The 13069-nt window shown below is 38.4% G+C and overlaps 2 protein-coding genes across 3 annotated transcripts in view; one reads left to right on the top strand and one right to left on the bottom strand.

The window, feature by feature from the left end:
- carm1 (coactivator-associated arginine methyltransferase 1) overlaps window positions 1-5966 on the bottom strand; it is a 35948-nt gene extending 29982 nt beyond the window's left edge. Inside the window, exon 1 of one of the 2 annotated variants that reach the window (XM_058049356.2) lies at window positions 5797-5966. In XM_058049356.2, the coding sequence (XP_057905339.2) occupies window positions 5797-5938 (142 nt within the window). In that variant the 5' untranslated portion in view covers window positions 5939-5966. The remainder of the gene's footprint in view (window positions 1-5796) is intronic. The other variant, XM_058049357.2, reaches the window with a different exon arrangement.
- An 808-nt stretch (window positions 5967-6774) lies between these two features.
- clpp (caseinolytic mitochondrial matrix peptidase proteolytic subunit) lies at window positions 6775-12273 on the top strand. The gene is made up of 7 exons (XM_058049358.2): window positions 6775-7195; window positions 8997-9098; window positions 10119-10190; window positions 10285-10381; window positions 11068-11255; window positions 11353-11458; window positions 11979-12273. Exons 1-7 carry the CDS (start codon window positions 7184-7186, stop codon window positions 12203-12205), a joined length of 804 nt encoding a protein of 267 aa, XP_057905341.2. The 5' UTR covers window positions 6775-7183; the 3' UTR covers window positions 12206-12273.
- Window positions 12274-13069: the final 796 nt, after the last annotated feature.

Below are 13069 nucleotides of genomic sequence, written 5' to 3'. Positions count from 1 at the left end.
ATGACTTGCCCATGGGGAATCCTTAAGGTGAGAACTACTTGCCCGAACTTGCCCCATGTAAAATAAAAAGACTGCCATAATGATATCATGTAATTTTTTGTGGCATCACATGAGAATCTCAAATAAATAAAATAATAAAATAAATAATACTGTAGCGTTGCGTGTGTGTTGTATTCCGGGCTGTAGTTTTATGCATGGACGCTGGGGGGCAGTCATGTTCAGCTCGCGGTCTTGGAGCGGGCGTTTTGGGACCAAAGAAGAGGAACGAGAGGGAAAAAAGGAGAAGTTCGGTTGCCGTGCGCCCAGCTAGTTAGTTAAGTCTGCAACAGGCCAGTAAGTTGTTTTTCATGCTGCCTTGGAAATAAAAACCATGCAACGATAGAGGTTCATCACTTTTTGCTGTTTCCTTCAGAATTAGACGATGTTGGCAGCGACGCCATGATGGATGTTTTCGTAGTCAAACGATCGCTGATTGGTTGATCGCGAACAACGGGTGTGGGTAAAACGCGGACTATGGATTACAGACCGCGGTCTAAATAAACGATTCTGATTGGTCCATTGCAAGGATTGCTTTGCAAATTACCACCGGAATTACGCAGTCCGTGTTTTACCAACACCCAACAAGAACCGCTTTAAAAAAAAACTCTTGGCAGTAATGGCATGCCAAAGTGCACTTGCCCGACGGGAATATCACTGATTAGATTTACTTGCCCGAATTTTGTTTTAACTTGCCCCGGGCCATCGGTACATCGTTACTGTCGAGCCCTGAACATCTCTGGAGAGATCTGAAAATGGCTGTGCACAGACGTCTCCCATCCAACCTGATGGAGCTTGAGACTTATTGCAAAGAAGAATGGGCAAAACTGCCTAAAGATAGGTGTGCTAAACTTGTGGGATCATATTCAAAAAGACTTGAGGCTGTAATTGCTGCCAAAGGTGGATCAACAAAGTATTAAGCAAAGGCTGTGAATACTTATGTAAATGTGATTTTTTTGTTTTCTATTTTTAATAAATTCAAAACATGTAAAAAAAAACTTTTTTCACATTGTCATAATGGAGTATTTTGTGTAGAATTTTGAGGTAAGAGATTAATTTAATACAGTTTGGAATGAGGCTGTAACATGACAAAATGTAGAAAAAGTGAAGCGCTGTGAATACTTTCCGGATGCACTGTATGTATATATATATATATATATATATATATATATATATATATATATATATATATATATAAAAATAAACAGAGAAACGGAAACGGGGGAGTGGCGTTCATGGCTGTATGTACATATATATATATATATACACATATACATATATACACACACAGAAATATATATATATATACACATATACACACATATATACATACTTACACACATACATATATATATATTTTAAATAATAATTTTGAGCCAACTCTGTTGTTGTTAGTTAGGCCTATGGACATGCTTTTACATGCAGCACAGATGACCTATTTGGAGAAGTCTATACTTTGTCCCCATCTGGTGTGCTTACGTTATAACTACAGCTTTCTGTTGTGTTATACCCAACTGCAAAATATAAAATTCCTTCCCATTTCCACTGAATTGCTCAGTTGCCCCTGAGCAAAAAGGTACGTAGATTAGCTGTCACAGGTTCAATAAGCATCAGTGTTGGGTTACCTGTTCTATTCTATCATTTCCACACGTTGACACCACTTTTAATGAGTGTTCATACTCAAGAGGACCAGCAAATAAAAAAAAGGGTGGACACTACTGATGTCACAAGATCTTGCGAGATTAAACCATGAAAAGATTTCTCGTTCAGAAAAAAAAGTGTCCCGTGGGCACAAGGCCTGGGACAATACAAGATTTATTACATAACAAATGAAAACCAACTCAATAATTTTGCCAGCCTCAATACATTGCTGGATGGAGTTAAAATCTCATCTCACTGCAATTGCACGCAATTTTGTGTCTCGTCACACATGCTTATCTGCAACAACTTTCCAGAACCAACATCTGTAATATACAGCAGAGCCTTGCTATTCATTGGGTTACATTCAGACCACCTTTGAAAAGCAAAAAAAAATTGAGAAACTGATTTAAATGTCAGCCTCGACCATCTCTGTGTGCTGTTTGCATGTTCTCCTTGTGCATGCGTTTCCTCCCACATTCCAAAAACATGCTAGGTTAATTGGCGACTCCAAATTGTCCATAGGTATGAGTGTGAATGGTTGGTTGTCTATGATTGGCTGGTGACCAGTCCAGGGTGTACCCCGCCTCTCGCCCAAAGACAGCTGGGATAGGCTCCAGCACCCCCGCGACCCTCGTGAGGATAAGCGGTAGAAAATGAATGAAAGAAAATAAATTTAAATGTCTACTTTTGACGCTCTAAAAAAGCCTTCATTATGCCTCTGCATCAGGGTGCCACCGTGTGCTGCGCCCACTCCCTATTCCCTCAAACACTCCTAGCTTCATGTTGTTCTCCTCCAATTTCAGATCACCATTTGCAATAAAAGGTGATAGTAGTAATTATTAGATTTCGCTTTAGAACCTTTCTTGTCTCTCTTCAATAGTTCACTCGTAATAAAGGAAGCTAACCAGCTAAATGAATAGCACATTCCAGGTTTAAGCCCTGAATATGCCTCACATCCCTATTTATGCTTATTTTTATTTTAAATTATAAAATGTATAGGTACTCACCACTAATGAATAATAATGCAAGATCATTGATTGAAGAATCGGGAGTCACAGGCCTTTCGCCTGGCTAGCGCTACAACCGTAGTCTGCTGTGGCGGTGCCTCCATCTCCCCCTAAAGCAGCTAGCGGTGGTACGCTGCTCCGCAGGCCACTGGCTGTCCCGGCTAGCTGTCAGAGAAGGAGTTTCTCCAAGCCGGGTCTACATAATCCACACTGCTTGCCTGTTGTAATTCCAGTAACCAGTTACAATCATATATTAACTTGTGTTCAGGGCACTGCAACTTTTGTAAGAAAGATTGTAAGAAAGCTAACGGTAGGAGCTCGGGCTCCACCATCCTGCACTGACTGTTACATTGATATTTATGTGCGTTACACTAATGGCATCATGAAATCAGCTTTATTTTTTAATGGTTTAGAATTATGTTTGGATTTTTTTTCTATTTACACTTATTTTAACACCATTCTGTGTGTGTTTTTTAAATGAAAAATGTCAGTTAATTAAATGCTAAATTCCTTAAATTAATTAATGCAATACCTCATTGGACAATATTGGCCTGAATTTCAGAAACGGCTGTAGCCACGCTAACTTTTCTAATAGGATGTCAGCATCTGCACGCATTACTTTATGTCTGTGCTTGTGCTTAAGGAAGTCACAGACGCAATTCCAATCACTTTATTAACAAACGGTAAAATAAGACAGTAGAAATATATCCATACTGCCTGAGTCACACACACACGCACACATGTTCATGTGCTGCTAAACTAAGCTAACCCTGCCAGCTTCCACCCACGCTCTATGACGAGTAAGAGATACCTGCAAAGTATTTTAGCTGACTTGGTCAGTGTTTTCAGGTGGCCACTTCAACATATGTTTACTTCAAGAGGGAGCAGGTTAGTGTTTTCTACTAACCGGATTCTACATTTTACAGTGAACTGTTTTTATTAGCCAATTCCACAATTCTGTCCACAATTACATAAATTATAGGGCCCTATGCTATATTATTATGCCAATATTTGTTTGTATGTTGTATTGTCATGTATTTGCATATTTTTGTATTCACAATTTTAACTCAACTTACGACAAATGGCATGTGTTTTCTGCAGAATATGATAAAATATATTTCTAACTATTTTTAATTCAAAATATAATTCAAAAATAATTTCAATATTATTTTGTTTAATCTGCAAATTTGCAAGAATGCAAATGTGGAATTACAAATATGGGGGTTAGGGTGCATCAAATTTGAATGGGAAATTTTAAATTTGGCTGGCATTCCATTTTTTTTCTAATGAACATAAAAATGTCTTTTGCAAAGTTTTGAGGAAATCCATTGAGATTTAGGGGTGCTATCTCACACATAAACTTTTGTAAACTTTCAGAAAATGTGCAATTTCTAGTGTAATTGCCAAAACGTTGACCTGGAAATGTTGGGTACAATGAACTTCTATACAGCATCATTTTCTATAGGGTTATCAAAGGGGGCCCACACCAAAGACCAAGCTGAGACTGCTAGTCTGAAAGGAACTAGTTGTTGAGGGCAGCATCTTAGGAGAACTGGTGGGTTGTGCTGCACAGTGCCTAAAATAATAAATGGACAAGTGTATATCAGATTATGTAGGACTACAGTACTACTCAATAAATATGAAGCATCAGCAATACTGCCTACTCTATATTACTGTTGTTGATGTTATGCTTGCTCAGCTATTAGCTAACTGTCATTAGCAAACTGTAGCTAGCTAATGTTAGCTACCGTAGAGGCAATGAGCACTAAATACCTATAAATATGACTACAAATCATTCAAATTACAAAGACAAAACCACAAATTTGTTAGTAATATGTAATAGGAGTATAAATACCAACAAATACATAAAGATCACCTCAGCGTTCTTGAGCTGCTGACCTCAAATCTCCATGGCGACCATTGAACTGTTCACCACTTTATTCCACAAAAACAGATGTATGGTGGCACCCCTAAATAATCATGTATTGGAAAAATATTTTGTATGTGTTGGAACACTTTTAGTACCCAGCCATATCAAAATTCAATAATTGTGTTTTTTGATGCACCCTAATGGGGGTATACACAGTATCAATATTGTCAGAAAAATCAATAATACAACAAAATATTGATATATCTTAAAAACATGATATACTGCCCACTCTACCCAACAAAATCTTCCATGCTGAATCGTACTTTTAAATAACTAAAGATCTTTTAAGTTGAAAGATTAGAAAATAATCACAAATCTGACATTTTCATTATTTGCCAATTAATTACACTATTGTTGGGTACAAACATTTTGAACCGCATCATCCTAATACTATCTTTTAGGAGGGAAGGAGAGACTGCTATTGTTACAATGAGAACAAAGATGAATGCATAAGTAATGATGGCCTAATATCGCTATGTCACTTACCATGCTGAGCCTACTCACCCATAACCCTTGTGGAACGTTATATTTTACGCTTTTTCATGTTTCTCAAAATCTAACAACGATTCTTGTCTTGTAATTAGACATTTGAGCAATGTATTCTATTATCCTAGCCCCCGAAGGGCAGCAGCAGGACCTGCTGGCAAGCCTTCTTCTGCTCCAAAACAACTTGGTAATTCCAACTTTAGGTCAAGCCGACAACTCACTGAAATAAAAATAAGTACTATGTACGATCTGGAATGTAATAACTTGTTAAACGACTTGGAATGAACCCTTAAGACAACCACTACATTATATTTTGACAAGGTACTGTATGCTAGTGCTTTACATTGAAGCAGCCTAGCGGCATTGTTTTGCCAACAACATACACTTTTAAACACATGTACGCTTTGTTAGCTAAATAGCCTACAAATACAATCCTTTTCGGGTCATTACAGTTTAAATTAAGTACTGGAGTGCGACAAATTGCCATTTTATTGTTACCCACAAGCTAAGCATCGAGCGAAAGATTAGCTTTGCGGTTCCCTCGTGAAACGCAGTGTTACAGACGACGTGGTCCCTCATGGGTTACCGTTAGCCAAGGCTATCAGACGAGCTGTTTAGCGTAGCATAGCATTGTATCGCATTAGCACTGGTGATTCAAATGCTCCAAATGAGTTAATGGTGAAATGCGAAACTCACCATTGGATAAGTTGATTAGCGCAGCATCTTGTGTAGTTTTGACTTCCAACCGCAAAGGCTGCTGTTCTGAGTGTCGCTGTATGTCTCCATTTGCGTCTCCGATGGACAGGAGCCGTACGCCGGGAAACACCGAGGCCGCCATTTTCAATGTGGAAGTACAGGCAAGTCTGTGCGTAGCCTGCTCCACATATTAGACATAAACACTACAATAGCGACCCCTGTTAGATTGACTGAGGTATTGCGTAAACATGACTGCTGATGTACCACATGTACTCTTTACGTTGTTTCGTTGTTTTCTCTTAGCTAAACATTTGGGGAGAAAAAAAAACAGGACAATAATAACAACCAGAGAGGCTGTAGAATTTGGGGTACAACCAGTACGATGGTATTAACAAAATACTTTTGCTACTTGTAGGCATGTAAGAAATGCTGTGAAAATAAATACTTGATGCAGACCAAATTCAACCAAATCGGTATTGTAACAGTGCTGGGCGCTTAAGCGGCAGTACTTTAAATAGTGAAACATACAGATGTTGTCCAACTACAAGCCCTACATATTTTTGTGACATACATGAATAGTACATTAAAAAAACATTACAACAGAAAAAGTTATCCGTCACCATTTCTCACCCAATAAAGGCTTTTGAAACTATATCAATCATGTAAATCAAGTTAAAACAAAAAAGGATGCATATTTAAACAAATGTTACATGTTTTTGCCTAAATCTTGCAATTTTCAAACATACAATTTGAACATAAATGAACTAAACTACAAAGAAGGCATTCACAAAACATTCAAAGAAATTGGATTATGTGTTTTATTCTTCAGTGGTCACAAGATATCAGTAATGTTGCTGTTATATTCAATGAGACACACGCACCAGACCTCATCACAGGTACAGACTTTTATTTCACGTTTGAGACACCCGATGTGACTTGCCGGTCCAAATGCCATTTCAGCAAGTCATATGAGCATGAGTTATTTATGTCGTAAATGGCTTATTTTCTTTTATTGTGTTTCACTATATTGGCTAATTCGACTGTAAAGGTGATTGGAGGTGTGTTATTTCGACCTGCGTAACGTGTGACGTCAGGGGCGTCAGTTTTAAGTTATTGAGGGCAGATGGGATGGACGCCACTATGAAGTATTATTGTTATTGAGTATTTACAGTACGTTCAATTAAAAAAAGGACAGCCGCGTGAGCTGAAATTGGACACTCAAAGCGCCCGATTCGGCTTAGACTGTAATAATGGAGTAGAAACTCTAGGAGGCAGCAACGGAGCATTTAGAATTTATTTAGGCTGCCAGTAACCCCCAAAGAAGACGAAGAAGCAGCGAAGAAGAAGTAGCAGCAGCAGCAGCAATCGACCGTCAAAAACGTCCAAGATGCTTTTCACGGTGAGTAGTACGTTTTACTATTTATTTATCCATTAACAGCAGGGCCTTTTATTGTGAAGAATGTGGAAAACTATATGTCATTGTTATTGCCTTATTGGATTATGTGTCATCAAAGTTTAAACGTCAACGCGCATGTGCATTATTGCACTATTAGTGCACTATTGCATTAAAAGAAGACGTTGCATCTATGTCAGCACATTAATATGACCATGCTATTAGTATTTCACACTTCTAGACTATATTTTATTTCAAACTAAATTTATTTGTGAAAGACGTCACATGGAGCGGCATCTGCCGTTCTATTTTTTTTGTAACGTAATTGTTTTACATATTAGATTGATATTTTTTGGTTTGCATTTTGGATAATAAGGTTCGTTAATGGTCATGGTTATGGGGAATTGTTTTATTGTGGGAGGGCCATGCTGTGGGAAATTCCAAAAAGGAAAATTCTGAGTGTGTATGATATGTGTTTTGTTGTAAACCACGGCTCAAAGTACAGGAAATATGACCCAATAGTCATATCCCGGTACTTCTTGTTAATGACCATTTTGGTCCTGGTATTTTCTTGGTAAATGTAAGTTGGGTGCGTTAAAATTTTAATTCAAAATTAGTTATTATTAATGGTAATTTTATAATAATTATTAACGTGATTGCTTCCTGATAGTTATAACCATCATCCATCATTAAAAATACTTAGAAAGACTCCCAAATCATAAGTCAAAACTGCAGATGTAATGAAGACCTGTCATATACAGTAGAGCCGTGCTTTTTGTATATTTTGTATTTTCATATTTTGTATTTCATATTTTGTATTTTTCATTCTTTTTTAATAGATGTGTATGCACCTACTATACCAAAACAAATTCCTAGTATGTGTTTGATCATACATGGCAATAAACCTTTTCTGATTCTGATTCTGATTCACTGGTAATTACATCTAGGACCAGCAGCGAATTGCAAAAAAGTAATTGATACGCCCATAAAGACAGCAGCATACCCCCGTGACCGTAATGAGGATAAGCAGCATAGAAAATGCATGGATGGGTGTATAGGTACTCTCCACAAATGAATACCAAAAAAGTCTCTTATTATGTGCCGGATATCAACATAAAAATGTCATATTTGTATGGAGATCAACATGTAGCGCATGAGGTTGCTGTGTTATGCAGGTAATACTGTGCTGCTCAAATGTTCTTTGTGAAAGAGGTGTCTCTTTTCAGAGCAAGTAGAATAACAACAGAGCTCACAGTGAACTTACCAGCTCAATTGAAATGGCTTGCAATATAAAGTGCGGAAACATCACACAGCAATGTAATAAGCAAATAACAGATAAGACACTATCAATGAATAATGCAGAATAACTATGTGAGATCTAAACATGTAACTTATTCGCAATTTACAACAACAGTACAGCAAAGCATGCTGTAATAGGTCCCCTTCAACTTAAATGCTTTTGTAGAAAGGCGCTTAATGAAAAATAAGAACTTTATTGATCAAGTAGTAATAATTCACATTAGCTATAGGGCACAAAGTAGTACCTTTAACTAAAAATAACATAACATAAATCAAGGCACAGGAAACACAAACGTTTTCCTATATAAAATATGTAATAAATTGATTATCTATTCGGAGATGCAAAGAAATGGGAAAGATATGTGTTTCACATAAGTATAGTGAATGACGGGCAACATTTAAAACATAAAGTGAAGTTTTCCTTTAACACAGATTTAACATTTTAGGATTTACATTCTTTTACATTTTCTTGTTTTCTTTGTCCTTTTTGTCTTCTTCTTTGTGATAGAGGGTGTTACAAACTGTGAGACTGGGACTGAAGTTCAACAGATCTGTCCACCACAGCCCTGCATGGAGAAGTCCTCTTATACCCATAGTCATCGAGCAAACGGTCAGTGAGATCCCCAACTTGATTGGCACACACATACCACAAAGTATCTTTTTCTGTGAATCTCATTCATTCAGGTTCACACAAAGCATCTTTCTGTGGTGTTCATAAAAATGGTGGCGGCATGTAGAGTAATCGTCCGCCAGAGGTGCACGTTGGGAAAAGTTTGAGAATAGCTGATTTGATGAAAGAATCCTGAAGAAAACTGTTGCTCTCTAGTTCCCACTTGAACACGTACAGTATGAAACATTTAAGACATTATGCAAATGAAATGTGAAAGATTCCAAAATATATGATTACTTGACATTACAGTTATGGTAAGAAGTTTACATTCTCATTATTGACCTAGATGCCTATCAAATCCGCTTTGGCTGTTTGTGCATTGTCTTTCTGCATATCTAAATCTAAGCACATATACTGATATTACCAATAACGTATTTGTTGCCTAAATGAAGTATTTTCAAGCAGAAAATGACTGAAAGAACTAAAATATAAATATGGCATTCAGAAGTTCCTAATTCCTAATGCTAACATGTGAGTCCGCATTGTGTTTTATTTTCTCTTATGTCTATTATATTAGGCATTACCAGTGTAAGGGTGATTGTTGGCGCGTAATTTCATGTGTTGCCTGCTGTAAATGTTAAAACCATATTTAGGGCATAAACAACTTGAATAACTTTAGCATAGCAGAAATAGCATAGCAGAAATTCACTTATCACAGTCAGATTTGGAATCTAATTAACTGTGATTAATGAGGAGTTTCTGTAATCAATACACATTGTTGCTTGAATATGCATGTCATTTGTTTGCACCTGTCACCATAAATGTTGCTTAATTATTTTATGAAATAATGCTTAATAGTAACTCCTTACACACTCAAATACCCAAGCTTTCCAACTTTTTCCAAGTGTTTTCAAAAAGGATTCTTTATTTGAAAATGTTTTTGTGAATACCACAGTTTAGGACCTGATACGTAACTGTTTGTGGATTGTAGATGAGAAGAATTATGCCGTTTCATTTCAGGGCAGAGGAGAAAGAGCTTATGACATCTATTCTCGCCTACTAAGAGAGAGAATCATTTGTGTAATGGGTCCTGTAAGTATCCTGCATGGTATTGATTTTTTTCCCCCATCTATTTTGTTCAATGCTTTCATGATGCTTACCGATTTTTTTCCCTACTTTATCTGAGATTGATGACTCTGTGGCCAGCTTGGTTATTGCCCAGCTGCTTTTTCTTCAGTCAGAGAGCAACAACAAGCCAATTCACATGTATATCAACAGCCCTGGTAAGCAAATAGCTCATTTCTGTTTCAATGGTCTACTACTATTTAAGAGAAAGCCTCTTAACTTGCATTCATTAATTTTCTATACCCCTCGTCCTCACTTAGGTTGTGCAGGTACACCACGTCAGCTAATCACACTCACATTAACTCACATTTTTATACTAAAATACATTGACCAAAAGCTTAAACTATGGATGTTTTATGCTGCCGATCCTGATAATCCATGAGTGCAATCGTCCGATACCAAAACCGATCAGATACCCCCCATCCATTCATTTTTTATGCCGCTTATACTCATATACAGGGGTATGCTGGAGCCTATCCCAGCTGTCTTTGGACAGTTTGTTATTGGACCTGTGTGCTAACCACAGTCTGTTCATAACAAACTCAATGTTTGAACATAAGTGGTACCAGGACACCTGAGGCCACAGGTCCACGATTGACAATATCAGACCAGCATCCACATGTTTTGGACATATGAGGGAAGAGAGGAGCTATGGATTAGAAGGCGGGGGTAAGATGTCGGACAGACCCAAGTGTATAGTAAGCATGTGCTGGGAATGTTGGGTAGAGTCTCTTGTTCGTGATTAAAAAATATGCTGTAATGTTTATATTAACAATGATTGTTTGTATTTGAAGTACAGCCTTTCAATGTTATGCACATAATAAAATATGATAAATTCCCCTAGGTGGTGTCGTGACAGCTGGCCTAGCCATTTATGACACAATGCAGTATATCCTTAATCCCATCTCCACTTGGTGTGTTGGTCAAGCAGCCAGCATGGGTAGCTTGCTGCTTGCAGCAGGGACGACAGGCATGAGGCATTCATTACCCAATGCACGCATCATGGTCCACCAGCCATCTGGAGGTGCCAGGGTAAGTCGTCCTTCTGAAATTCACTTTGTTCCCCATTTCAAATCACTATCAGGGGAAATCTGACATTTCTAAAATGAAATCAATCTTTTTTTTTCAGGGTCAGGCCACTGACATCGCCATCCAGGCTGAGGAGATCCTGAAATTAAAAAAACAAATCAACAATATCTATGCCAAACACACGGGACAACCGCTAGAAACCATTGGTGGGCTTTCTCCAAATGTTCATCGACAGCCCTTGTGTTTTGATGTTTAAACAAAAAATGTTTCTTAAAGGGGACAAAACCATTGATTTTATGATATTTTTAGTTAGACAAATGCTTTAAAATTTGGTTTTATTGGGGTGGCAGCAGCTCATCTGTACAGGCTTGCACTTTGGAACTGGAGGACCACACAACTTTATTGCCCGTATGTATTTAACCACGGATGAGCAAGAATGCGCTGGGTTCTCCTAGATTGTTTTGAGTCACCACAGACTGTTATTTCCTGTGCCTCGGATCAGCACCATAACCCCAAGAACCAAATCCGATTTATTTATTTAAACACACGTGACCAACAACATGAAAGAGTTGTGGAATGTTATGTTATCAATGGCTTTGGGAGTGATAGCTGTTAGCATGTAGCTTACTCTTCCTCCACCAACAAAACTAGACAATGACCTTCTATCTTCAGGACTATCTAGAGTGAGAAAATGGTGATTGTTTATCATTTTGTTCCGTTTTTCAGAAAATGTGATGGAAAGGGATCGTTATATGAGCCCCATGGAAGCCCAGGACTTTGGCCTTGTCGACCGGGTTCTGGTCCACCCACCTCAAGCTGGGAAAGATGAGCCTGAACTGGTTCAGAAAGAGACTGCCACAGCAGCCGGTCCAATTGCTGCCCTCCAGTCTCCAGCTCTTCAGAATGCCTCCCCTGGAACAGTGCCTCCCTCCTCGCATAAACCTGAACCATAAATGACCAAAGCAGAGTTGTGAATATTAATATTGATATTAATATTTTTAATAAATACTTTGACTGTAAACTGTTCTACGCTGATTTGCAGTAACGGGCAATGAAGTTGTTGTTCCAAGTAAAAATATATATTTTAAAAATAATTATTTTAGCATATAGATACGATCATAATGCCCCCTCTAGACCCAACACCTGTGGGGGTAAATGTAAGGGTCCTGTGGGTTTGGTGATAGTCGAGGACGTGCACCTGAGCAAGCTGGTCTTAGTCTGCCAAATCTGTTTTTAGGAAATGGAACGTCACCTCCCTGGTGGGAAGGAGCCTGATCTTGTACGTGAGGTTGAGAAGTTCTTAAGACTGATTCAGACTCACCTCGAACACAGGGCTCTGGAACCCAAAGCCAAACTCCTCGAGAAAAGATGGACCTTGTTGTACTCTGAAGTTTGTGCAGGAGAGACAGCAAGCTGGTGTGGGTTTATTACTAGCCCTCCAGCTCAGTGCCTACGTGTTGGGGGTCATCTCCAGTGAACAGAAGGGGTTACTTCCCTACAAACCTATGGGCCATGGAAATGGTTTTATGAACCAAATGACAGTTCCAAATAACCAGCCTTCTAGGGGTGCTTGGAGGGACGTGATTTGGAGGAATGGCCTCCAGGTGGTGTTATATTAGTTACCATACATGCCGTGGTAGGATGCTGGAAAGACCTGGCATACCCAAGCATACAGTGAGGGTGAGGCGTTCGTCTCTTTTGTCAAGTCTTCAACTTAAACATCCAGCTTTCACTTTGCATCCCATGGAATGACAACTGAGGTGGCACGCACTCCAAAAACAAATTATTGTATGAATTGATAAAACCAGTTTTTTTAA

This window comes from Doryrhamphus excisus, linkage group LG16 (genome assembly GCF_037039965.1).
Source record: "Doryrhamphus excisus strain RoL-2023G ecotype Guam linkage group LG16, RoL_Dexc_Guam_v1.1, whole genome shotgun sequence".
NCBI classification, from domain to species: domain Eukaryota; kingdom Metazoa; phylum Chordata; class Actinopteri; order Syngnathiformes; family Syngnathidae; genus Doryrhamphus; species Doryrhamphus excisus.
Note: the sequence above shows the minus strand (reverse complement) of the source record. Positions and strands in the feature narration are given on the sequence as shown.